This window comes from Xiphophorus hellerii, chromosome 4, assembly GCF_003331165.1.
Source record: "Xiphophorus hellerii strain 12219 chromosome 4, Xiphophorus_hellerii-4.1, whole genome shotgun sequence".
NCBI lineage: Eukaryota > Metazoa > Chordata > Actinopteri > Cyprinodontiformes > Poeciliidae > Xiphophorus > Xiphophorus hellerii.
Window position 1 is genome coordinate 20,651,044 of NC_045675.1, and position 26,747 is coordinate 20,677,790.

Here is a 26,747-nt window from a genome sequence, read left to right on the forward strand (position 1 = left end):
CCAAAGTGGAATAGTGAATTTTAAAAAAAACAAAACCTGAATATCAAAAACAGATGATGCTAAACCAGAATAAACATTTACGTTACATACATGCACACAAAGTAAATAATGATCATCTTACCTTCTCTAGGTGATGCTTGCAATACCTACTTCTAAGAGCTGTGAGAGACCTTTGAATTGGGTGGAAAATTTGTACACTTGTGCTCTTTTTGGTTGATTAATGTTTAACAAGTTGAGGGGAAAAAAACTGACTTAATTACCCTATTTCCTTCCTTTAGAGCCAATAGCCGGAGAAGTTCCGTTCCACTGATTGAATCAATAAATATTCATGAGCAGATAACTCACCAAAACAGCAACTAATTCTTCTTAGTTGCATTCTGCGTATTATGTTGTCATGGTAATAATGACAACGTAATTATTGACATTTTTTTATTTCAATTTTATTGAAAAAGAAAATCGATGTAAACAAAAAAAGTCAAACAATGTCAAGACTCACATTACTAACTTATTGCTTTACTCATACATTCACAACCTGAATTCAATGTCATGGAACAACACAGAGTAAAAGAGGTTTTACCTAAGCTTAGAGTAGTCTACAGTAACTTGACCAAGGCACGAACCTGCGCACCATCATTCAAGTATATATTAGAAACCCACATGACATTAATAATGATGAGATGTTTGTTGCATTCAGCACTATGCCTACTTATGGTATATACATCAATCCCCTTCAACAGTGGAGCACAACAACCCAACAGCAAGACAATCTTTGCACCTGATTAGAAATAAGGTATCAAATCTTTTAAACAAAAGAATCCTTATATGATGGCAAAATGTTTAAGGCAGACTGTAAAGTAAAATGTTTGCAAATCTTTAGATGTGACCATTATTGTAATATCATTTTACAATACCAGTCTTTTTTCTTTTATTTTTTTTGCAAATCACATCCTGTCTTAGCTTTTGGTTTGTGCATTAAAAAACAAAAATATATTCTGTACAGCTCTATTAGTCCTTTAGGATCAGTGTTAAAACACACACAGGATCAGGTCTTCAGAGGCCAAAGGATAAAGGAAAAAAAAAGAACATAAATTAGTCTTTCTGTCCTATGTGTTACTCAGAGAACCGTAAGGTCATGGCAGGACTTGGACTTTTGCCTGAAGGCCATCTTTTTGTTTTTGCGTGCGACCATGCGACCCAGAAAGCGTTTGGCCTTCTTGCTGATGCTCTCTCTGCGCCTGCAGTTGGCCAGGCGCCTTGCATTTTCCTCTTTGCTGTCTTTCCTCAAACGGATCTGTCTGACGATGCCCTCGAACAAGGCATGCACGTTGTGGTGAAGCGATGCAGACGTCTCAATGAACTTGCAGTCAAACACCACGGCACAGGCGCTTCCCTCTGTAACCCGACAAAGGTGAGGAAAAAAATAATAATTTAGAGGGGCACTATTCAAGACCAGAAATTATTTTCTTGGCTCTCATGTTTGTTTTCTATTTCTTATGTTGACCTCACTGATTAAACTCACCATCAACTGACACCTCTCTGGACCGCACCAAGTCACTTTTGTTGCCAACAAGGATTATGGGAATGTTCTCCGACTGCCGGGCTCGACGCAGCTGGATGCGGAGCTCTGATGCCTTCTCAAAGCTAGACTTGTCCGTCACTGAGTACACGATGATGTATGCATCTCCCATCCTCATGCACTGCTCCTTTAGCCACTGGCTATTATCCTTCAGAAGAGAAACCAGAAACCAATGTTAGGCTTGGCCAGTTTACAAATAAGATATCCATCAATGGGGGGAAACACTGCATTAATAATATATAACGCTCACCTGCTCCCAGATGTCATAGAGCAAAATGGAAGCCTCCTCTTCATCCACAAAAATAGATCTGTCATAAGTATTTCCTGAGGGGAGAAGGGATAAATATTGTGTTACATTCTGGCAGCAGAGCAACCTTATCTGTTATCTATGTGACTTATTTTTCTTCAGACATTGTTTTAGTTATCTCAATATTTAAGGAAAATGTTGGTCATGCCTGCAAATATTGTCTTCTATATTTTCCCCTTAAATTATAATGTTTGGTGTGTCATTCTACTCAAGATGGAAATATACACTTCATGAACATGTTTTCAGTTAAGCTCAATGGCAGCACAAAATATATAATCAGATTAGACATTAGAGACGTCTGAAATAAAGACGCTTCACTGTATTGTCAATGTGAAATGAATTGTGCGTTATGCTTATTTGGCTATTTTATACAACTATTTTCCCATTCTCACAAATTTAAATGCATGGAAAAAACCACACAATTGTCACACTCTAATGTATCAATGAAAGTCTTCAGTGAGAGTGTGTATATAAATGTAGGCTGATGACTCATTCCTGGCATCACCATTTACCTGCTTCATCGCAGTCGTGACCGGCGTCCTCAAGCCCTCCAAAGACGCGCGCCAGGCTGGACTTGCCAACCCCGTGCTCCCCGAGGAGGACCACCTTGTAGACCTGGGAGTCTGTCTCGCTCCCGGTGGAGATCACAGAGTCAGAAGAGTCCGAGGCGCAGCTGCCTCTGTGCTCATCGCTAGGAGAGTAGGACGTGCAGCGCAAAAGGTTGGAAAGCTCGTCGGTTTGCCCCGTCTGCGGCGTCGTGGCGCGCAGATCCCGATCGTCCACGGGCATGCTTCTCCTGTGCAGGTTCGGAAGGTTCATCGGGAACGGAACGCTTCCTCTCCTCTTATCCATGTTACGGAATTTGTCACCCTTGTTCAAAGTCATTGCGTGGGTACCGAGGGTCTGTGGGCAGAAGTGCCGTGCGTAAATATGTGAATTATGAATCACATTTACAGTAAAGTTTAACACGATGGATAGAAAAGAGATTTAACGCTCAGGCAATAAAATAAGTCATGCAATGAGATAAAATGGCTGGTTTGTACACGCCAATTAATTAAAGTTTTTCTTTAGCTTTAAAAACACACTTACCCTTGGCTGATAAATAAATCTTGTAATCCTGATAGCAATCCTGTAATCCTCGCTTTAGAAATTCGCTGCAGTCAAAAAGGCGCTTTTGCTTTAGACTGATCAGAGGTGCTGCTCAGGCTTCTTATATCAAGCGGGAGTGACGTCGGCAAGGATTCGCCCAGAAGAGTCACGTCTCCATTTATTATGGTGGTGCGTAACGGTAACATCACGCGGAGGAGGGGGTGTAGGACTGGAAGGGCTGAGGAATCTCCCTTCCGCAGCACCAAATGGAGCTCACAGATGAGGGGGCGGCCAGAGATGCATTTTTTAAGAGGGGATGCCCACTTAAAGAGGGAGGCATGCACGTTTTGTATAAAAGCTATTAAAAAAATTGGAATTTGTTGAATCTTGTTTAGTTTTCTGCGACGTGCAAGCTGAACACCACATCTAAAAGCAAACTGTGGGCGAAGTTAATGTTTTATTTTTGTTTTTTTTTAATAAAAGTGATAAAATGAAATTTCAATCTTCATTGTGAAATCAAGATGGAGCTTAATATTTGGGGTATGTGGCTTATTATGACTCAAATGTGAGGTTTAACAAAGTATCATATCAGTTGTTTCTCTAATAGTAGCCTACTGCAGTTAAAATGGCCAAATACACGTGCGCACTGGGGAAAAAAAATCTAATTCTTATTAGGTAGCTACATACTGTATATATAAACATGCCACATATTTTAACCACATAGAAATTCTCCACACGTAGCAGCTAATTCTCATTCATCCCCCAGGCACCACCTGTTTCAAAAATGACAGAAACGCTGCAGTAGCATAACCTGCAGCTGCTGTCTCTGCTACTTGTCTAGCCTGACCTTGCAAGAGCAAAACTGATCCATGTCAGGAATCAAAGTATGTCAACTGAGGCTGCAAATTCTAATGAACAAAAAGTGACCTAATACATTTCTCTCTGGTGATCGCTTACGCGCCAGTTTGGAAAATTAACCTATATTGTGTTGCTGCCATCTTGTGGCAGACTTTGTTGAAACTCACACTAGTTTTTTATGCAGCTGTAGAAAGAAAAAGAAACGTCACTCGAAGGCCACATTTGGCTTTCAAGCGACATATAAGTTCAAGCTATTCAGGGCAACAATGTCTTCATGTTTAGTGTTCAGAGTTTGCAGTTGTGATTTTTATGTCTTTAGTCTCTGGTTAAACAGCCTGAACATCCGACAAAAAGCTATTTTGATGCCAGGACATTTTCGCTACCTTGTTTTTCCCCTTTTTATATTGTTTAAGTGCACTGAGCAAAAAATATTGAAAAACCTGACAACTGGATGAAAAATGACACAAATGCTAAACAGTTTTCTACATAGCAGTTACAAGCTTGCTCTATTTCCTCCAAGCTTTTGTGCCAAGTTATATACGACTGTAACTGAAATAACAAAAAATATATATCAAGAGAAAACGCCCTTGTGTAATTCAATACATTAACCTACCTATTGATTTCTATTGCTTGCTTTAATTATTAGATACATGTTATGTTTGTTAATCTTTCTCTACAAAATGCCTCTTGATATCTCGGAGAAGAGAAATAGGTCATGTAATTCAGTAGCCTACCTGTTGGGGGCAGAAGTGAGCTCTTCATGCTCTTTGTCTACCGAAAACCCATAAGACAAGTCGAAACTTGCGCATGCGCCTACCTCTGGTTTGTTCGACCTCTACAACAGACCGGTGAGTGCTAAGTCTCTTCCTGAGAAATTGAGATTCAATGACTTTTGAAAGCTTTTTGTTCGATATTTCCCAGCTGTACTATCTGCTGCAGTGCTTCTTCTTGTTGATTACTAACCATCTTCTTCCTGTAACTCTGTGCGGTCTTTGCATCCGAGCTTGACCTTTTTGCGTGTCGGCTCAAGCCGAATGATTAGTCTGATCATTCACCAAACGGAAGCTGACTCATTGATGTAAGCTTTAAATCGTTTCATTAATTTTATTTGCAGACATCAAATATCCACTGGCTGCCCTGCCTCATCTGAACCAAACGATACATCGTGATGTATGCCTGTGCTAAGTTCGTCTCCACGCCCTCTCTGGTGAGTCCATTTGAATGAATGGCGTCTAATCAAAGTTGCAAACGCTAAACAGCGCCTTTTCAGAGCGGGACAGAAAGCAGGTGTGTAGTTTGCTGTCTGTAAGGACAGAACGGTCACTTGCTACTCTGCAGCTAACGCTGCTAACACCCTGAGACCAAGCTGGCTTTGACCCTCTGCTAAAGTCAGCTGAGCTCATATCTGCAAGGACGAAGCAGTTTCAGTCAGGCCAAATCCCCACCTGTCTATTGTAGCCACACGGAGAACCGTGGCTTATGATTTTACACTGATATAAACATACTGTACATGCAGCCAAAGCAAATGTATGACGTGTAGTTGAGGCCCAATTCTAGTTGCAAGTTTTGTTGTTGGAACAGTTGGTCCAAAGTAACTTTTGGTCAGTGTTGCTATTATTCCTGGGTTCAATTAATTTACCAGTTTATTTATTTGGATATATATTTAAATTGGACGATAAAGCAAACGTGTTTCTACCAATTTAATGAATTAAGGCCAGATGATGGCCAGATTAAGCCAAAGCGGCATTTTTTTTAGTTTAATAATTTTACACATGTCCTCTAGTAGCCAAGCAGTTAATTTATAGACCCAGTCCATTGTTGGGATTTTCGTTTGAAATGAGCTACAACAACAAAAATTGGGGAAAAAAACAAGCTAAAAAATAAAACTCAACACCTGACATAGCTTTTTAGTGAAAAAAAGGGGATTGAGGAGTGTGACATTTTGTTTTTTTCTCATTCTCAGCCTTCATAGATTTGACTATTTGGTTAAAGATCATGCATTAAGACAAATGGGAAAATGATAATAAAAAATAAACCGATCATCTTAAAAACGGTTTTAGAAATATTTTTTTTACTTAAAAAATTCTCAATAATTTAATAGAATCCTATTTTTTTTCTAATGGACTCCATAGACATTATTTAAATACAAGATAAGTTAGGCATATAATTAAACAACAACAAAAAATATTGACATGGTTATTGATGATGTGCTTTTTTTTTTTTTTCTGTTAACATGTATTGATGTATCGTATCGTTTGGTCTGTCTTGAAATAAAGATGTCATTCCATTCATCTATTCTTGGATATTGCTCTTCTATTACTTGTGGAAAGTCAACAGCCTTGATTATAGAGACCACAAGCAACTCTCGCACTTTAATTTAAATTTGAATTCAATGTACTTGTTTTTTTTTTTTTTTTTTAGTTATTTTTAAAAACTTTTTATCAACCCCTTCCTTCACAGGTCCGTGTTGGATCCCGGGTGCTTTACAGACCCCTCTCAGCGGCAGTAGTCTCTGACAGCAGGAAAGCAGAGGTGAGGGCAGTCTTCAGGCACAGGTTGTTTGGGCAGTGAGAACACATCATAGCAAATTTACTGTGTTTTCATGTGCAAGAAAAGTAAATCGAGTACTGTATAAGAATTGGCGGTGAATGACTCATTACTCAGGCAATGATTCGAATGAAATAACTAGCCACTTAAGATTTAAATATGAGGGGATGGATATGTTCTTCCTTTGGGAATTATGTAAAACATATTATGTTTGCTTTTAGCTTTCTACAGGTTATGTAATATACATACTAAAGCTGAAACAAATGCCACTTCTGCATTAGCATGTAAGATTACCTGAACCTTGCTAAAGTTCAGAATAATTTGTGTATCTCTGGTTTGAGTTTTATAGCAGAGGCAGACAAAATGCCTGTATTCCATTTTGCTAAGGCTAATGCAACCTGAAGAATAGTCTATTATTTGTAGCTTATTTTTAGCCTGCTTAATTGTATGTTAGTCTTGAGTTATTTAAATAAGACAAATTCTTTAAATGTCAAGATAAAATACAGATTTTTATTTTAATACATTCAGGATCTTAGGAGTTGGCTGTAATCCTAATCCACATCAAAACCTTAAAAGAGATGCTAAACAGGATTTTCCAACCTCTACACTTTTTAGTATATTTAGAACTACAAAAACAAAATAAGAGCATTGAAATTACATTTTACCTTTTCTAAATTGTATAAAAAGACTAGGTGGAGTTTTGTGTAAGTCTAACTTTTTGTTTTATGTTTTATAAAACACTGGCAGACTGCCTCACTCCTGGCACCACCAAGTCCTGCAGCCTCCCAGCAGCAGGTGGCAGTGCGGGGATTCCAGACCAGTGCTGTGAGTCGTGATATTGACACAGCTGCAAAGTTCATCGGAGCAGGAGCTGCCACTGTTGGTGTGGCTGGATCTGGAGCTGGTATTGGAACGGTGTTCGGCAGTCTTATTATTGGATATGCTAGGTATGACTTAAGGATGTTTTTAAAGCTTCATAAAACCCTATCTGGACCTGTTTTAACCTCCTTAGCAAATACTTTCCTGGCCAGTGGTCTATTGGTATATTTATTGTGGTTATATTTTTTTCAGCTTTCCTCTGTTGTGAGCTTAAAATTGTACATTTTCTATAAAAGCTAAATAAATGTTCATATGTTCTGGATAGAAGCTTCAGTACTTGGTATCCACCTTTGACCACAAGGATCGTAAATCCTTGTGACTACATCTGTCGTTGTACAGCCTTACAAATCAGGAATCTCAAAAATATTTCTTTGTCATTTAGTAGCTCTTTTTTGGTCAAGAAAAATGGACATAAGAATCTATTTTCTGAATTAACAACGTGTATTTTCATTACATTTAACTCCTGCTTTTTGCCCATTTTCTCAACAGGAACCCGTCTCTGAAGCAGCAGCTGTTCTCTTATGCCATCTTGGGGTTTGCTCTGTCTGAAGCTATGGGTCTCTTCTGTCTGATGGTTGCATTCCTCATCCTTTTCGCCATGTAAACACCTTGGCCCTTACTGTACAAGGACACATCATAATGTTAACAAGAGTCAGCAATTGGAATAGAAGGATGATTTCAGCTCATTTTGTCTAAATCTTATCAGTGTTTATTGGAAGATTGCTAATGTGTTGAGGTTCTCTGCTAAACTCAAATCATTGTCATGATGGGTCTAAACTACTGTGTATTTAATTGAAAGGTTTGGTAACAAACATGCAGCCTGTAATTGAAGTAAAACACTTAATTCTTCATTTGTTTGTTGTGTTTTTCATAAACCTGATTTAGAATACCAAAGATACTCCTCCGCTTCCTCGTATGGGTTTTCATGTGACTGAATCGGTTAGCATTATTGGCCAAAATTATGTGCACAAACAAATTAAACGTCAGATTTCAAGTGTTCACACTTGAAATCAAGTGTTTACAAGTGTTCACACTTGAAATCTGAAATAAGGCAAAAGGATGAGAGCAATGTGCACAGGTTTTTCCAGCCATTTAGTATATAAAAAAAACAACAGCTGTCTTAAATCAATCAAGTTTATTTGTATAGCACATTTCAGCAACAAGGCTGTTCAAAGTGCCTTCTTTACGACATAAAAATACAAAGTTAAAGGCAGAAAAATATACTAATGTGCCTTCCATAGTGGTCACTAGTGACAGGGCTTCAGCTATATTGAGTGGGGTTTCAACAGGCAGCCATGAAAATGTCAGCGGGAAAAAAAACCCATGGCATTTATTTGCCTTTGTTTTAAAGATTTAACCTTAAGAAAAAAATCTCAAAGAAAATTGCCTTTTCGTCTTGTGCTGAAAGTAAACTACTTAATAGTGTTTAGACACAAGACTACTGAATGCTGCGCATAGATTTTCAACGAAATGCTGGTTCATGCAGATCCAGTTTTCAGATCCGCTCCATTTTTCTTGATTTTTAGCAACAGAATTTCACAAAAGCACAACATGAACATCCATGATAAAACATTCTGAATTAATTCAAGAAATTATTTTACAACGTACACGAGAGCTCATATAAAATACTGGATAACTTATGTCCGATTATTTTTGTAATTCGAAATGGAACTGTATTTTGTAAAGCTATGGGGGACGAATTTAATGAACGTACCCATCAGGGATCACCTATTTTTTCCCCCAAAAAATTTAAATGAAAGCGATCATTTAGTAAATTCATGGCATTTCGAGAATTCAACAGTGCTTCCTGTTCGGCGATTTTACATTATGAGGAGGAAGATTTGTCTGGAACCCAGAACAGCCCGGACATTTCTGCGGTGGCTGTCTTCGTTTGCCTGTCGGCCTGGTCCGGATGGTTCTTTATGGCAAAACAAACAGCAACGATCTCTGAAAAACAAGGTAATCGGCACGCGTAGCTTTGACGAACTGTGTTTATTTTAATAGTTTTAAAAGTAAAAGTTTAAGGTAATAGACTGTCTTTAAAACAGCACATGTAACATATCAGATTGTTAAATTATCAAGCCTTTCTGAGGGATATATTTGATCTGAAGTTTAAAATCGAAGTTAAAACTTGTACATTTAGATGTTTTAGCTCCTCTTTTTGTTTTTAACATTTCTGTACCTGTGTCCGCTGTTTCCCGGAGTGTTTTAGCCTCTGTTTCCACCAGGAGGCGCGGGTGTATTACGATTTTTAAGCCTGAAATAAAACATTTAAGCAGCATAATATTAACTTCATATCTGAAGTAGGTATGTGTGTTTTCATTGTAAACTATTTACAAAAATACATTATCAAGGCTAGATTGATTTGCACTGGTTCCGAAATGCAAAACAGTAACCATCTTTATTTCGGTTTAGTCTTTATAAAATGCATCTTTTAAAAGGGCATAATGTGAACAGAAAAGGCAAAGAGTAGAAAGATACATTGATTGAGAAGAACACAGATTAATACAAAAATTATAAAAACATGTCATACTAACCTCAGAAGAATAAATGCATAATTCACAAAATGAGGTTAAGAAAATAGCTCATAATCAGTTAAAAACAAAATATCTGCAACCAGAGCAAAAATAAGACAAATCCCACGTTTATTTTGCTATCACACACAGGAGGACAGTGTGTGAAAAAATGATCTCCATCTCTTGGTGCCAACATTATAGTGGATGTTCTCTTTTATTGTCTGTTTTTTTTTAGATAAGAAACACAGGTAAAAGCAGGAGACAGCCATGTCCAGCAGTCCTCGATCACTTTGACCAGCAGTACAGTGAAGAACTGGGAGACTTGTGGGCCTCTGCAAGGTGAATTTTATCTTGAATGATTTACCAGCGTTCTCCCGATCAGTAGATAAAACCGTCATTCTCGTCTTCCCCTCTGTCTTGCAGAGCAGTGCTGCTGGACCCTCCGTCCTGGCAGTATGGGGTCATGTTGAACCGCTTCAGCTCTGTGACAGATATCACACAGATTCTTCGGTCTCAGGGCTTTTCATCACTGCTGCCACAGACAGACGTCTCAGAGCTGCTTCATAACAATGACTCCGCTGTGTCTAATTCTCCACGTCAGGAAGGAAAAGACACTCTCTCACCTCATTTCTCAAAACGCCCTCCTGAGGACGTTGGTCTCCTGCCCTACACTACCTCTCATGCATTCAGTCAGGCCCATCAGTCTGAGCGTCCACCCAAATTTCCTCCTTCCTCATTACAATGTTATGTCCACCCACACCCCCTGCGATTTCCCTCGCAGGCCCACCGGCCGGGCCAGCTGAAGCAGTACTACCTCCTGAATGCTGCCTCGCTTCTTCCAGTGCTGGCTTTGCAAGTGAGAGATGGTGATAAGGTTCTGGATTTGTGCTCTGCCCCCGGAGGCAAAGCTGTCGCCATAACGCAAAGTGCAACTCCAGGTAAACAAGTAGCTATGACATGAGTTTCATTATATCATGGACAAGGTCTAGCAGGAGTGCAATCAAAAGAGATTAATATGTTGAAATAAAAGAGATTTGTGCATTACTATCTACACTGATTATTACAATAAAAATGGATTGTTGCTGAAAATTTGTCATGTTTTGAGCTTATTTATTACCAATTAAATACAAGAAAATCCTAATTCCTGTGTATTATTGGAGGTGTTTTACAACAAGAGCCTTTCACAAAAACCCTAATTCTAAAATGTGTTGCAAAGCTTCTGCAATGATCAACTTGTTTCCTATCCTATTAACTACTGGTAATCACTAATTTTGCCTGTTTTATGTTGCAGCTCTTCTCCGCTGTAATGAGCCAGATCCTCACAGGCGGGACTGGCTGGCCAAAACCCTGGAGTCCTTTCTGCCTCCCTCCCTTTGCAGCAGAGTGATGGTGTCTGCACAGGACGGCCGCTTCGTTGGGCAAAGCGAAGCTGTTTTTTATGACAAGGTGAGCAAAGTACACCTGATGTGTTCATAGCCACTGGTAATTGCATTTTCTCTCCTCATCCAACAAATTAGGGTGATACACTTTTTATTTTCCAATTCCATGGTAACGAATCAATGAGAGCGGCGAGCCTTTGAACAGAAGCTAATAAGCCCCGCAGAAAAAGAAGAAAAGCATTTATTCAAAACAGAAATTGAGACGAGGTAGACAATGGTTGCGAGGAAGTGGCTGAGAATGGTGCAGCATCATAAAAAAAAGGGAGAGCAGAGAATGAAAAGGCTTACTTTTACCTGTCTGAAAGGTAGAAGTGACAGATTGTGCTGCTATGTTATAACACAGATACAAGATTCCTGGTACGATTTGTGGAATGATTCTGAAGTCACCTTTAGAGGTGGTCATTAAGTTATTGTATGTTAATGTGTGTAAATCATATAAGAAAAGTAAGAATAAATGTATATCTTCACAAACAAATGTAAAATATCTCAAAACATGTCTTGCATTTAAAAAATATATAGAGAGTGATGTCAAACTAAATTTGGATTATCCATGTGAGGATACATGCTTGGTAAAACATGCCTCATATGTAGCCAATAAAATAAATTAATGAGTTAATTTTCTATCATTTAGATAAAACACATATTTAAACCCTCAACCATAATTCATAAATTCTACAAAAATACTTTTAAGAGCTGCTGCACAGAAACCATGGCTTGAATCAATAAGCATAGCATAGGGAACCCTGCAGCTAAACAGAAGGAAGATATTAAAATGCAAGAGTCGGAAAACTGAAAGCTGAAAGGGCCAAAGCACACCGGATCTGTTTTGGCGTCAGATCCAATGGAAAATCATATACACAGCAATTAAAACATGCAGGTTAATAAAGAATGTCAACATTCTTAATAAACATTAAGTTTATGTTTACACTGGTGAGCTTTCCGGTACAAACTTACTTACTCTTACGAGTCCGTTGGTGCGTTAAAAAAACGCAGATAAAAATGTCATCAGACTGCAAAACATTGGATGCAAGTGGTGTTTGGACCTTAACACACTTCTACAGAAAATGCAAACATAAGCGCTAATAACACCAAAGCAGAAAAACAAGTCCATAGAAGAAATATGGATAAGTTAGTATTATTCTAAATGTTCACATTAAAAGTCTAGATTAAGAAAAGAGGCAGTTTGCTTCAGGTCGAATGAAATATGTAATGACAAACTGAGTACTGCTACCAGAAAAGAAAAGGAATGCATATCTGGTAAAGGACCTGAAGATATATAAAAATCAATGGGAAAATTTTTGTATTTTAAGCTATATTTTTACATACTTTATAAATTTAAATTAGGTTTATATAATGCAGGGATTACCCAGGACTATACTGAAAGAAACCGATATTGCTACTGAGCAATGCATCAGTTAACAGTGATTTTTCTCAAGAGAGAAAAAAAAAAAGAACAAATATTTTAAAGAGTTTTGTGTCCTCTCAGTGTTTTCTTTTTTTGTTTTTGTTACTAAACCGAAAAATGATTACGGTACCTTTAAAGAGTGGCTGCCTTCTCAGTTTTTTGCCAACAGTGCTGCCGTTTTCTCCCTGGCTGCTTCCTTTAGAGGTCTCCCCAGCAGATTATCCACCCTGTCCTTAACATTCTCCTCTGTCACAGCTACCTTTCTTCTTTTTTTGCCTCTTCCAAGCCAGCTCCATTTCCAATGGCCTTTGTCCACCAGATCTACCTTTCTTCTGCACATGTCCAAACTATTTCAGCCTTTCCTCTCTAATTTTGTCCTTTGTGATCCATAAGTTTCTTTTCTGATGCAACCTTCCAGACTTTTCGAAGCTAGGACTAGGAGTCCACTGACTTACCTCCTTCCTTTTAGCCAACACTAAGCTCTACTTTATTAACAATATGAAATAATTGGGAAAAAATAATCTGTTTTATCACATCTGATGATAAATTTGTGTTTTCAAACATTATTTGATACTTTGTGCTTGTCATTATCTGTATGAAGTATGACTGTGACTCTGAGCTGTCCATATTTCATGTTGTCCCAGGTTTTAGTTGATGCTCCTTGTTCTAATGACAGGAGCTGGCTGCATTCTAGCAACAAACTCCGGGGGCAACAGAGACTAGAAGACAGAGCCAGGCTGCCGGAGCTACAGACTCAGCTTCTAAGGTGAACCCAATAACACCAGACATAGAAAACACCTGCGAGGTGTACTGCTCCTTCAGAGCAGCTGAAACATAACAGTTTTGTACTGTGTAAAATCGATAAAGTGTGATAAAAAAGAAATGAAACCCTGTTTGTCTGCCTCCTATAGGTCCGCTATATCTGCAGTGCGTCCGGGGGGTGTTGTCGTCTACTCAACCTGCACACTGTCAAGCTTGGAGAACTGCGCTGTAGTTGAGGCGGTGCTGAAAGACTTCCCTGATGCTGAAGTTGAAAATCTGTGGGAAGAGATCGCTTTGCCTCTGTCAAAATACTTTGCCGTTATTTCATTCCCTGGTCAGAAACAGACAGAGCCCAAGCCGTCCCTGCATCCACTGATTGGCTCTGCATCCACTTTTCATCATAAGCTCGGCATTCTGGTGGTTCCCCAGCCTGGCAGGACCTGGGGGCCAATGTTTTTGTCTCGAATTAGAAAAAAGAGATAGAGTCTGACCGCCAGAACAAAGCAGATAGGTGAAATGCTACTTCTCCGAGTCCTGTATCAGTTCTTGAACGTCTTTTAGCACAAAACTATAGAAGTTTAGACATTCAGATGTAAACACATCAGAGCATAAAGGTTTTATAAAGTTTCTAAGGTAAGGAACACTATTTGTAGTTGAAGTTCATCTGTCTAAGAGTGCTGTGTGAGATTTTACCTTTAAGCAGCAAATAAAAAGCAAACATGGCTCTCATCTCCCATTCATACCTCCCGCAATCTTCATCAGAGACAGATTTGTGTTTGCTGAATGCTAATAATCGGTGTTTAAAATCAAGATGCAGCAAATGACCGTGTGACGGTAACAGAGCTGATTTTACCCATAAAATAGCAGAAAATTCTAATTAAGGTTATTAGGATTGTTTTAGTTGTGGAACATTAAAGGTCACTTGTTTGCCATCCAGTCTGAATCTGGACCAGACTGGGGTTTTTTGGATCAAAATAATTTATGTGAAGCATTTCTTATCCACAGAAGAGTAGATATCTACATGTTGAAAAGTCATGGACAGTTAGAAATAAGCTTTTTATATGCACTTATATGGCTATATACATTTGTATACAGAAAACTTTTTCTTTAATAACAGTTGAGATATGAGTTTTCCAGGAAGGAGTCTTGCTGTGCATCATTTTCTTTTTCCGTTTCTGCCATAAAAAATACAATGCTCTTTTCATGGTAGTAAGATGTGATGAACATTTTTGCTTGAACCTTCTCCAAATTTCAGACACAGCTGAATGTGAAGGAAAAATACATACTAGCCCCATTCTGTGATGATTTATCTTCATGAAGGCGCTTTATACGCGTTTCCTTTATTTTCTGGTCTTCAGGCGCTCCCTTTTACCTGGAATATAAATCTTCTATGTGAAAAAAGTTCCATTAGTTACAACAATGTAATGTTAATGTTTATTCATAGAGTTGCTGCAAAATCACCGACTGGCATCCTCCCTCAGGAGTCATTCCACATTGTGGAAACCTAAATATCATCTCAGCATTTCTATATATTGTGACCTACGGAACATCTTTAAGAAACAACAAGCTATTTTTATTGCAGAAACTGAAAAGTGGCATAAAGAATGTCTCACGAAGGTGTACGTTTAATAAGATAAATCAGTATAAATAGAAATGTCACAAAGATTATCTGTTCCTTTTCCCTGCTCTTGTCTGAATGAACACAGGTTTTAATTTTCCCTGTCGGTAATCTTACATCTGTCAGGTCTGTTATTACACTGTACCTCCTCTCAGTGCAGCGGAGAGACGATCGTATCATCTCTTGTGGGTTATTAAGTTGAAGGACTGCACTTGAGTCATGCTTGAGCAAAAAGTAGACACAGTTTCATCGCGGCGCTGCAGCTTTTCATTAGACTGTAATTGCTCAGGTCTGAGGCAAAGGTGCATTTAAGGTAAATGCATGTAGTTCACATCCTGAGCGTTTCAGGACGAGAAAGTATGCTGTTGCGTAGGTAGCGTTGTGTGGAAACTCTGTGCACTCAAATATAAAGGGCTGGTGTTTGAGAGCAAATCCCCGTGAGACACAGTCGTAGAGATGATTGCTGAAATAAGAAAGCTGCGAGAGCTTCATAACAGCCTCATCCACTGCTTCCTTTTGGTCATATAGACACAAGCAATATTTGCTGCACTTATATGGCTATTTTTGTGGACTGCCCCAGTTTTTCTTTACTTTTCCAGTTTTTTTTTATTGAAAAGTGACTCCTGTCTGAAACGGGAATGCCATTACACCACGAAAACGGCAACACCAATTAAAATCGGCGAGATGTGGAGATCATGCGACGCTTCATTGGGGTTAACTATGTTGCTGACCTTTGAGTGAACCCTGGTTTGTTGATGGTGCCCATATTGCTGCGTTTCCTCAAGGGGAGAATCTCTAAGCAGCTTTTCCTCCACTTCAAAGGCAGCGAATGTAGGCCTGCTTTGCATAATCAGGTGGAGAGCTGCTTTTTGCCAGAGAGGCAGGAATTAATTTGTGGCACCACCAGATGTAATCATTAAAACCTTAGTCATTGACAATAAAGGGAGAAGAAGAGGGAAAATTAGAAAAGGAATTGTAGAACAGTAAATGGAGTTATAAAGCAATGTGGAGCACAGGATGGTGCCGAATGCCACAGGAAAGCATAGCAAAGCGGAATAATCTGAGCTCAGCTAGGAGGGTTTTTTTATCCATTCTGGCAACATTCTCTGTTTGGACATGCTGGCATGAAGTTAATCCTTACTTCCCTCCTAACCATTCACTATGTGTATTTCATCATATTGGTTGTGTACAAAACGTTGAAGTAACATTCAGAAATGGATCCAAATTTTAAGGTACTATATGCCAACAAAACTGTAAGCCACCTAGTTATCTGTTTATAGGTTTCAACATGACACTCGCAGCCTCCGGGGGGGATCTTATCGTCCAGTTTCACTGCGGTCATTAACGTTTTTAACAGCAGGGGGCTGTTTTCCAGAGAGAAAAAAAAAAAAGGAAAAACAGCTGGAGGGCAGTTTTGTTGGATGTTTAAGAACAACCTTATTTCTCCACGGCATAAATTCAGCAATGTGTCTGAAACAATTCTCTGAGATTTTAGTCCATATTGACAGGGATAGCAGTTGTTGCAGATCTGTCGGCTCTGCACGATGCAAACTTCCCATTCCACCACATCCCAAAGGTGCCCTATTGGATCGAGATCTAGTGACAGCGGGTTTGAACTTTAAAAAGGCAGTAGCGTACCTAATAAAGTGGCCACTTAGTGTACACTCGTTAATATTGCTACTTTTAATTCAATATCTGCAGAGCTGCAATACAATGCGATGGGCGTGCTGTTTGTAGGAATTTTTACGGTGAAGTGTTTGACAATGAATGACATGGACAGCTAACAAGTGTGTTCATAGATTTAGTGCCTTTCGGGTTATCCATCGCTCATTTCAAAAGCCATCATTTGTCAATATTCCATCAGTGAAAAGGAGAGCACGACTGCTGCTGTTGATTGATTGCTACGCCACTTGTCTTGAAGGAAAAGACAAGAAGAACCCATGCTGAGGCTAGTCAGACTGTGTTTTTTTTTTTTCAATCTGCAAGCAAAAACACACAAATAAAAAACCGTCATCAATAATCAGCCCCCAGTACTTGAAATTGAAGACACGACTGTGTAACGCCCAAAAAATTACAAATCCAACAAAGGAAAAGGGTTTCAATTTAAAGGTTCTGCACACCAAGAACATATCAAGTCATCGTTACACGACCCACTGCTTATACGTAATTCAGATAATACACAGATCATAATCAGTGTCAGGATTTATTGTCAAAGACTTGGTGGATGAGAAGAAAACTGTTCCTCTTGTGTTTTTTGGCCTGGAATTGAAGCACATCAGATCCCATCAACGTTAGCGCTGACAGACAACAGCAGAGGAAAGTTAATGGGACAAACTAGAAAGAGTATCTGAACCACCTTCAAGATAAAAGAAAAGAACAGAAATGCCTGCTTCTTTTATCTCCTGTTTGTCATGTATGGGAGGGGGAAAAAAAGTGTTTTGTTGTCTCTGCTCAGACCTTAAGTAGAAAGGGCGGTGATATAGCTTGAGCTTATTCAGCCGCAGAAAAACACTGGAAGCTAAACTCGCCAACCAGTAGGACCCGGATGCGATCTATTTTTGACTATGTTAAGTATAGAGAGGAAAAAAGAACTTTGTTTCGTCGTTTAATGTATCACTGCCTGTCAAAATCAACAAGTCATTTAAAAAATGTCTTGTCTGCCAGTCAGGTCCCATGAGCCAAGGTTCAGATCAATTAAAGCACAGAAAGAGCAGAAAGATGTTCACAGGGGTCTGTAAACTAGTGGCTTTGTTTGCTACTTTGCTTTCACTGCAAATCAGATTGAAAAATTCAGGATTTCTTTTTCACAGAACGGTTTGAGCGAAAGGTAAAATGTGGAAAGTATGTCAATGGAAAGCAAGTCTTTGGATTTGTAAATGTGAAGTTCCAGTTCACCGTAGCAGCAGGCTTCAATAGTTTTCCACTGATCATGTTGCCTGTGCAATTAACCATTCTGCCTCACATTATGCTTTTTGAGCTTTGGACGGGATTGTTGTGACTTGTGGGTGTGGGAATGATTCATACAAGAAAATGTATGTAAACTTCTCAAAATTTTAAAAAATAATACTTTTCTAAAAGTTGTTTAAGAGATTGAATCATAGATTTTTAACTAATGATTTTTGAGGTTTGAGTATTTGTATTTTACACGCTGGATTCAAACGTTGGTGAAGAAGTTGAAATCAAATTAGGGATTTTATTTCGGGATCAAGTCTTGTGTATTGTTTGACGCCAAAAACAACAGGCTGGAGCTACTTTAACATCTGTACTGGATTATGATGACATTTTATACAGGCATGATGCTTCTCTGAAATTTCTTCATTTGGTGGATACTGTTTATCTGGAGATTTAAATAACTGGCGTAAAGATCTTGCACATCATTGTATGACCAAATTAGGTGAACGGCCTTGGCCAGCAGGAGATGTAGACTCCATTATTGCCATTGTTTTTTATTAATACAAGGTAGTTCTTCCTTTTTATTTGTTGGCTGACATCAATCAACTTATTGCAACTGTCATTATTCTGTCATAGTCATATTGGAAGTGGTGATAGCAAATGGAGGAGGGGTGAAGGTGATTTTCATTTTGGGGTTTTGTATGGTTTTAATTAATAATTATGGCTCAAACATGTTATTTTTAACAATTTTTTAAAGCATTTTTTATTTAATTTCTGGAAATGTTTCTAAGCCAAACCCTGACTGTAGAAGGCATGTAGGTACTAGATTGTCTAATCCAATTTTTATTTGTATTTTTGGTATTTCATCAAACTTTGCTCACAATTTGAATTCCAGGGGGGAAAAGAAAAAAAAGACAATAAATGACACAGCAAGTCTGATTGCAGTGTGGCCCCTGAAAAACTGTAGCAACAGAGATGTTTTTCTGTCAGTTTCTCTTTTCCAAAGATTTCTGCGAGCCTCAGCAGCAGCCAGGAAGGAGACATCTATAACAGCAGCACCACAAGACCAAGCGCAGGCTTAACAGAGTGGAGACAGGACAGATTACCTTGGCCTAGACATTCATTCATCCTTTGAAGAAAAGGCAGAATTGATCTGGAGACATAAAACTAAAACCCTGGACAAAACTGCAGCAACATTTGATTTAGAGGAAAATGACCAGGTGTTCTTAGCCTTAAGTGTTGATGTGTCTCTTCCCAAGTTAAATACAAAAAGGAAAGGGCCAACCATCTAACGTGATCTGAATGCATGACATTTAGATATGAGATTTTATACCGCTGACTGCTTAATCCTTAAACACATCTACAGTGGAAATAGATAAACTTATCAAGAAAAGGGAAGCATTTTGTACTAAAAAACTTCATGGTGTAGCTTTATAAAATATCAAAAACAGTCCCAACTTATCCTATCAAGCACTGTTTTCACATTTCTAATTGATAAATTCATATGTTTTTTTTTTTTTTGGAACAGCTTGCTTAATCCAATTCAAGAAATCATTCAACAGCAGTTGCCAGAAAACTCCTGCTTTGACTTGGAGCGTAACATTTGGCTGTATGTGTTAACGCGTGGGGGTCTCACCTATGTTAGGAGCATGTATGCAGTATGCGTTGCGGATGGAGCAGTAATGAGGAGGATATGAGCTCTAGGAGGAGGATGAACTCAGTGCAGAGCTGAGAGGTTGGAGATCCCAGTAATGACTGAACAGAGCATCTCAGAGTGGGAAGACAGATGATGTGCACCTCTACGATGAATCGTAGAGGTGCAGGTGATTATTGTGGAGAGTTTGACATGGTGTGGTGAATAGAGAGATCTGAGCTAATAAACCAACAAAAGCTACAATAAAGGAGCACAAGTAGTGTAAATGAAATCCTTCAAGAAACATCTATTTTTACTTTTCAGCTTTTCTGCTGAAGCTTATCTTTCTTCATGGGTGTTTCTGTTAAAGTTACAAATATACAAGCAAAACATTGAAATGTTCTTTTCTGAGAGGTTTTTAATGGGGAATTATGCATTATTAAAGAAGGCGGTCTAATGATAGCTGATTTACAGGCTAAGTGAGCATTGCGATATTAAACACACTCATCCTTGACGTGCAGAGTTTATATCATGTTACTCTTCTCGGACGTCTGGCATTCTGTATCATTACATTGATGGGATCTCAGAAATGCTGTCTGTACTTCTCATGACATTCAGCTCCACGGCTCCAGTTCAGGTGATATTCCCAGAATAAAGACATGCGGTGACGACCCGTGTTAACTCTCGTTTGACCCCAGTATGAATCCCTGTGATACGTACACCCAGGGATGAATTCCAGTAAAGTTATCCTGAGACAAAGGTGCTTCATCTTAATTTCACCTCAACTCTGTTCATCTTTCCCTCTTCAAACCTTGCTGAAGTGGACACGCCTGAGGAAAAGGAATAGCATGAATAAAACATCCCTCACCTTCAGGACAAAAAAGGGGGAAAGAGAAAGAAGTGAGGAGAATAATAAAGGTGCTCATTAAAACTGAAAGATTTCATACCAGTGTTTAGTTTCGGTTTTGAAAACATTAGTAGCAGATCTTAATCGAAGCACGGCGATGGTTGCGGCTTCTCGCAGTGAAAATTCACAGATTGATTTGAGGTATAATGGTGCCCTGCCAAAGCTTACCCTTACAATGCTCAGAATGAATATTTGACAGCCTATTCACATTTCACATCAGCACGCAGCACTTACAGATAATCCATTTATTATTCATATTCCCTGTGTATGTATGTGTGCAGCTATGAAGCAATGCAGCATGCCATCACTTGCACTGCTATTTTTCTCACACTTTCTGTTTTCATAAAATTTGGGCAGCTTGCCTTAGCAATCTGGTGATGACAAAAATACCCAGTTCTTTTGCTGGAGAAAACGCATCACTTCTAATTTTACAACAACGGTGTTTCAAAGTGTTCGTATAAAAATAAGTTTGTGGGGGATTTTTTTTAGCTTCTGCCAGTTTTCCTGCCAGACTAAACTGCATTTCCTCCAATCCACCTCTTCGGAGATTATTTCTGTTTTCTATAATTTTCTAATTTCCGGTGCTTTTAATCAAATTATCTCAAATATTAGATATTTTTTAAGTCTCGCATAACTTAATGGTGGCAGCAGGCTAAACAGTCAAGTACCCATTACAAGATGTTTGCCCAGGGGTCCATTAATGTTTTAATAAAGCCACTTAAAGACATAAAACAAAAAATCTTAAGGATTCACCCTCTGGGAAAACTTAAGGATAATCTCTTTGCCTGAAGTCTCATATAAAAAACTCTATACATGCCAGTGGGAAGGGAAGTTTTTTATAGCAACTGTGTGAGAAAAACAAAGTGTTAATAATACAAAATAAACATATAGCAGAGTCATCAAAGGTTACAACCACAATGGGACATTTAAACAAACGTATTTCCAATGACAAGTTAGTCTGATGGAAAAGATTTGCATCTCTTTATCTTTACACAAAGACTTCTGTGAAAAAATACCTCCCCCATTTAATAGTCATTTTGTTTTGCTTTTTAGTGATGGCTTCATATTTTTAAGGTGAAAAGTTATCCAAACCAACCTGACCCTGCAAGAAAAAATAACTCCAGGATGACCCAAGGATGGTTGGGTCATCCTGGGTGGTAACAAAACCCATAATGTTCATGATAACTGGGACTGAGTCTTTTCTATTTCCGAGGAGCAGAGCAAACTCCGGACATTAAGCAGGCTTCTCCAAAACTTTCTTCTTTTTTTTTTTTAAGGCGTTGAGAGGTGGACCTACTTCTGTGGCTTAGTTTGTTACGCAAGTGTGTTTATCTTAAAGTTTGTTGAAGTGCTGAACATTTTTCATTGTAACAAAAACAGCCAAACAGAAGAAATGTGCCAGGGGGAAATACTTTTTCACCACTCAATGTATAACACAATAAAAAAAAAACTAGGGAAGTTTGTTGAGCTGTAAACCAACACTGATACTCATATGATCTTTACAATGGTCTCTGTTGGAAAGTGCCATCTCGTCTTCAGGAAAACATTTTGTTTTTTTTCTGAAGACTTTTGACCAATTAGCTTAACTTCATGGGAGTCATGCTGACCTGGCAAGTCTTCCATCTGCAGAAGGTGACACAGAGGCCAATGCAGCACATAAACTATTGTAAACAATAAGGCAGATGGCAGAGAGGAAATGACTCCTATTTATTCCCTCCATCAATTTTTTTAACCTGTCGCCTCTGCACTTTCAGGACTTGCTATTCTCTAAGTCTCCTTGTCACCAGATGACTTTTTCCCTCTTCTTTTCTCAGCGTCTGAGTAGCTGGCTGTTCCCCTACCACCTCCCCTCCACCTCCTCCACCCTCCCCATCTCAGAGTCGGGCTTTGATCTCGCCAGCCCCAGCACACAGGTAGACAGTGATGGTGTATGGCTTTTCTCTGCCTATTAATGTCTTAACTCTTACTCCTGCTTTTGCTGGGGCTCTACTGAGACATCATTTCCCCACACCGTACTGTGTAATGACAGGCCTGGACACTCTTAATCACACCATACTGTGCGTGTAGGGGTGTACACGCACAGTATGTACACCCCTACATACTGTGCGTGTGTGTGTGTGTGTGTGATATGAGGTCTGGAATTCAGAAAAGCTGAAACAAGCAGTGATAAGACGTGATGAAATCATTGCCTGTTTGTCTTTATAAATAATGCATGGGGCAGTGTTATTAAATGTGATTTACTGTACAAAACACATCCATAAGAATTTCACTAAAAAACTTTGATGAACATTCAGCATTAAGGGGATTGAAGACTATAATAACTGTCTAGTAGGGAGTTCTGGACTGACATCTAAATTATTGAATCCACCTCAGAAGCAAACTTAGAGCCAAATCCTGCTCCAGCCCCTTGTGGTGTTTTGGGCTGGGCTCACGTTTCATGGTGGTGATTTTAATCCATTTGATCACGGCTTGGCTTCTGAGTCCCACTTTTTTTTTATTTTTATTGAATGATGCGATCAAGTGCTCTCTCTCCATGAGGCAGAAGGAAGCGAAGAGACTGAGCTCCAGCAGTTTTTTCCCTTTTTTTTTTTTTTTGCAAATGCAATACTACGATCTGGTGATGTGAGCACGGAGCAACCAGATTTTTATAAAGTAGGTGAATAATGAGTCGCAGCTGGTCCAGCCTCGCACACCAGGCGCTGCCAGTGCAATAAGGCATACTCAGGAGAGGGGTCGGAGAACAGGCAAGGCTGCCTGCGAAGAGACAGCAACCAGGACTTTGACAAGGTAATCCAGGCGAATATGCATCATTGTGGGTGCCAAGATTGTTTTCAGACTGTCACACAAACAGAGAAGAAGATGTTTAAAAGCTCAAGATTCACAGGGACAGTTATTTATCTGAAACCATATTGTGGCTAGGAAGAAATGTAACAATATATTTAGAAATATACCTAAAACCTAGCCTATGTAAATATGCATATTGAAAAGATTAGAGGGTTTATGACTTTCTTTGTACCACACACTTCTATGCTCTTATGAAAAATTGAGTGAATTTACAGGAAGTACAAGAACTTGTATAATATCCCCTCATCAGCTCCACTTGTTTGCAACTCAAAGGAGGAACTCATTAGTGCCTTTCACCATCTGAAATCAACATCCTTTTGCAATTTTATACATCATGATTGTATGATAGATATCTCATATCTCTAAAAGTTGAACTTTTCAGGTAACAAACAAAACAAAACTGTCTTCCTTCTAAATGTAAGCTTACACAATCTGATTAAAGTCTAATGTTCTTTTCAGTAATTTTTAAATCCTGACATAAAGGGTGATCGATAAAGGTGATTCTCACATGCAAACAAAACAAGACTAAAGTGCAGATAAAGGTTTCCGCCCCACCGAGGAAAAATGAAAGCTATGATATTAAAATGCTCACGTAAGACTCACATTTTGTGTGAAAAACCAATTCAAGAACTGTTCGCTTATTAAAAAAAATGTCCACCTTGTAGAAAACGTTGAATGATGGCGAGTCAAGTCATGTTTTAGAACAATTCGAATCAGTTTATTTTAGGAGCAAATAAGTAACAAAACTGGAGAATTTCATCAAATTTATTCCTAATATACCTAAATTATTCAAACCAGCAATATGTCAAATGTGACACACATGCTGCAAATATGTGACTGTTCAACTTGTTTCTTTATATTTACAATGGCATAACACAGGTTTCCCAATAAACCAACTTATATTGCAAAACAGAAAACTGTCTAATAATAAAACTTCACATTCAAAATTACCTGATCATCTAAGTTAAATTTGATCTCTTAGGAATTCAGCTGATTGCGTCGAGTCATTAGTGTGATTATGAGGAAACAGGTTGCGGCATTTTCACTCTGGCTGCTGGTTTTCTGGAGCAACAATAGAAAATGGAAATCAAAAAATGTAAATAATGTAATATTTTCTGGAAATAGTGAAGCTTTTCACATTGTATTTTTTAGAAGCTGGAAATCATTTGCATTACTGGCAAAGAAATGACTAAAATTATTGACCATCTGTCACCAGTGGAACAATCCATTAAGTTGCTGTTTGCATGAAAATTCAAAAGACGTTGTTTAACTATAAGGCTTAATCGATTTCTACCATACTAAGTTTATACTGTACTGACCAGATTTAGAGACAGTAGTATATAAAATTCATATCACAGAGTAAATCAAGCTCATCCTACAAGACGTTTGTTTACTCTTGAGTTCTTTAATCATCAGCCTAATCCCAATGTGCCAGTTCTGCTTTTATTGTTCCACCATCTCCCTGTTGACTGAGTGAATATTATCAAGAAACAAAAGAAATTACTCACTTCAAAAAGCAGTTATTAGCTGACTTTGAAGACTTTGCATTTTTAAAAAAAAACTAAACAGATCTAAATGAACAAAATTCAAAGTAGACTCACAAGCTTTCATCTGACTGCACTGTGAGCTGGTCTTACACCACTTCCACTCATCTCTCCTCTCCTCTCTCTCCTCTTTTTCTTCTCTCAGTCTCTTCATCTTTCTGTCTCTCTTTCCTGGAGTGATGGCTCAATTACCATTCCTCACACTCAGGCTTCAAAAGGGAACAAAATGGAGCAGGGTTCTGTGGAAAAAAAAAGACAGAAAGAAGAAGAGACTTTTAATTTTTTACTCCCCTTCTCTGACAGTCAGAGTTCACTGAGCTCTGTACTGAATTATACCAGTAATTTTAAAAGATTTCGGGGCAGGAGCTGTGCTATGGATCAATTCAGTGAGCACAGTGCTCAATGACGGAGGAGGGAGCTAAAGTGTGAAGAAATATGATGAAATCAATTAGCGCTGACCACTTCATTCCTTCAGAATGATCTAAAAATACTTTTATTTTAATTGTGTGTTTTAATAGAATGCATAATTTAAACCTCCTCTGTTTTCTATCGAATGAATTGGTATAAAGTCGTTTACATCGGCTTGTCCATTTATTTTCTGACTGCTCATCCTTCTGCCTACCTTCATTCCTCCATCTCTGCGTTTCTGATGCTTCCCTTCCTTCCCTCCTCCTAATCCTCTCTTTCCCTAAGTGCTGCAGCCTGGAGCCTCAGGGATCCACACGACTTGATTGTGTTTTGATGTTCTTGTGAAACCTACAAGTGCACTCAGCACTCAAGACCTATAACATACGTTTTCAAGGCTGTTCACCCCAAGGAGATGGGGATGCAGGGAGAGAGTGAGAGAGCATTTAACATTGCCGTTGTAAACATAAAGACATAAGCAGCTGGGTAAATAGCCATAAATACACATAAACCCCAATACACAGGAGGGAGGAAAAATACATTGCTATAGAATTGTATACATTTTTTAAATCCATAAATTGGTTGTCACCATAAATTTTTAATTACTCAAATAATTACTTGGAAAATTGTTATTTTATTTTATTTTTTTATTAAACTACCGCACGTCAAACAAAATATCAGTAACAATTTTAAGGCCGTCTCTTGTAATAGATTACACTGACATTGGAAATGCCCTACTTACTAACCAAATAGGTGGGTAGTAGTGGGTGTATTGTGGGCAGGGCGCTAATTTAATTAACAGTATTTCTTACATTCGGTTCAATTCAACTCAAAGGTGACTGGTGTTATTCTACCAGGGAACCAAAATGGTTATGACCGCCCCTGGACATCCTGCATTTTTGTAGCTTAAATTTGACATCCCTTGTTGGTTTATAATGAGAATCTGTAAAAAAAAAAAAAAAAAAAAAAAAAATATATATATATATATATATATATATATATATATATGTATATACAGTATATACTGTATATATTCACATACCTTTTTTATTTTAATTTTACTTCTATTCTTTATCACCTTTAGTTAGACAAAAACCTTTTTTTTTCTCAAAGTGAATAAAATCTAGATATTTATAAGACAGACATATTCATAACTTCAAACTTTTCTTTTTGTGGAACAGGAACAAATCAATGTGACTCTTGGCTGATGGCCATAATATTACTGTTGGAATCAATGAAACCCTTTTATCTCCTTGAATTCAATAAGTACTATATCTGCCAAATACGACTTTGTAAATTAAGTTAACCAAAGTCGTATTTAATAGGTAGCTAGTGAAATAAAAATGGTTTGCACTTTTGTTTTGCAAGTTCAGTAAAACCATTACCAATGGAAAGCTTTCTATGTAAATGAAATTACAGGTAATGAAAACTGCAAGGACTCATTCATGCTTTGTGTGCATCTGGGCTTCGGCTTTCACTTGTTAGGAAAAGGAGAAAACAATAAATCAGAAATGTGTGTATCATTT

At 38.3% G+C, this 26,747-nt stretch overlaps 3 protein-coding genes and 1 long non-coding RNA gene across 5 annotated transcripts; 2 read left to right on the forward strand and 2 right to left on the reverse strand.

Moving 5' to 3' along the window:
* Positions 1-424: 424 nt before the first annotated feature.
* On the reverse strand, positions 425-3,126 carry rrad (Ras-related associated with diabetes). Its single transcript, XM_032561244.1, has 5 exons — positions 2,973-3,126; positions 2,396-2,786; positions 1,827-1,900; positions 1,520-1,724; positions 425-1,392 (listed from the first exon to the last, which is right to left on the reverse strand). Exons 2-5 carry the CDS (start codon positions 2,766-2,768, stop codon positions 1,115-1,117), a joined length of 930 nt encoding a protein of 309 aa, XP_032417135.1. The 5' UTR covers positions 2,769-2,786; positions 2,973-3,126; the 3' UTR covers positions 425-1,114.
* Positions 3,127-4,556: 1,430 nt separating this feature from the next.
* On the forward strand, positions 4,557-8,107 carry LOC116718942 (ATP synthase F(0) complex subunit C2, mitochondrial-like). 2 transcript variants are annotated; one of them, XM_032561245.1, is made up of 5 exons: positions 4,557-4,678; positions 4,945-5,037; positions 6,291-6,362; positions 7,119-7,324; positions 7,746-8,107. In XM_032561245.1, the coding sequence occupies exons 2-5, from the start codon at positions 4,999-5,001 to the stop codon at positions 7,858-7,860; spliced, it is 432 nt and encodes a 143-aa protein (XP_032417136.1). In that variant the 5' UTR covers positions 4,557-4,678; positions 4,945-4,998; the 3' UTR covers positions 7,861-8,107. The 2 variants fall into 2 exon arrangements, with proteins under 2 accessions (XP_032417136.1, XP_032417137.1); XM_032561246.1 differs by having other exon boundaries at positions 4,558-4,678; positions 7,125-7,324.
* A 269-nt stretch (positions 8,108-8,376) lies between these two features.
* On the reverse strand, positions 8,377-9,978 carry LOC116719054 (uncharacterized). The gene is made up of 2 exons (XR_004339065.1): positions 9,439-9,978; positions 8,377-9,203 (listed from the first exon to the last, which is right to left on the reverse strand). It is a non-coding gene; the product is annotated as an uncharacterized LOC116719054 (long non-coding RNA).
* Positions 8,922-16,992, forward strand: nsun3 (NOP2/Sun RNA methyltransferase 3). The gene is made up of 6 exons (XM_032561407.1): positions 8,922-9,215; positions 10,008-10,111; positions 10,196-10,710; positions 11,064-11,218; positions 13,261-13,382; positions 13,528-16,992. The coding sequence occupies exons 1-6, from the start codon at positions 8,922-8,924 to the stop codon at positions 13,859-13,861; spliced, it is 1,524 nt and encodes a 507-aa protein (XP_032417298.1). The 3' UTR covers positions 13,862-16,992.
* Positions 16,993-26,747: the final 9,755 nt, after the last annotated feature.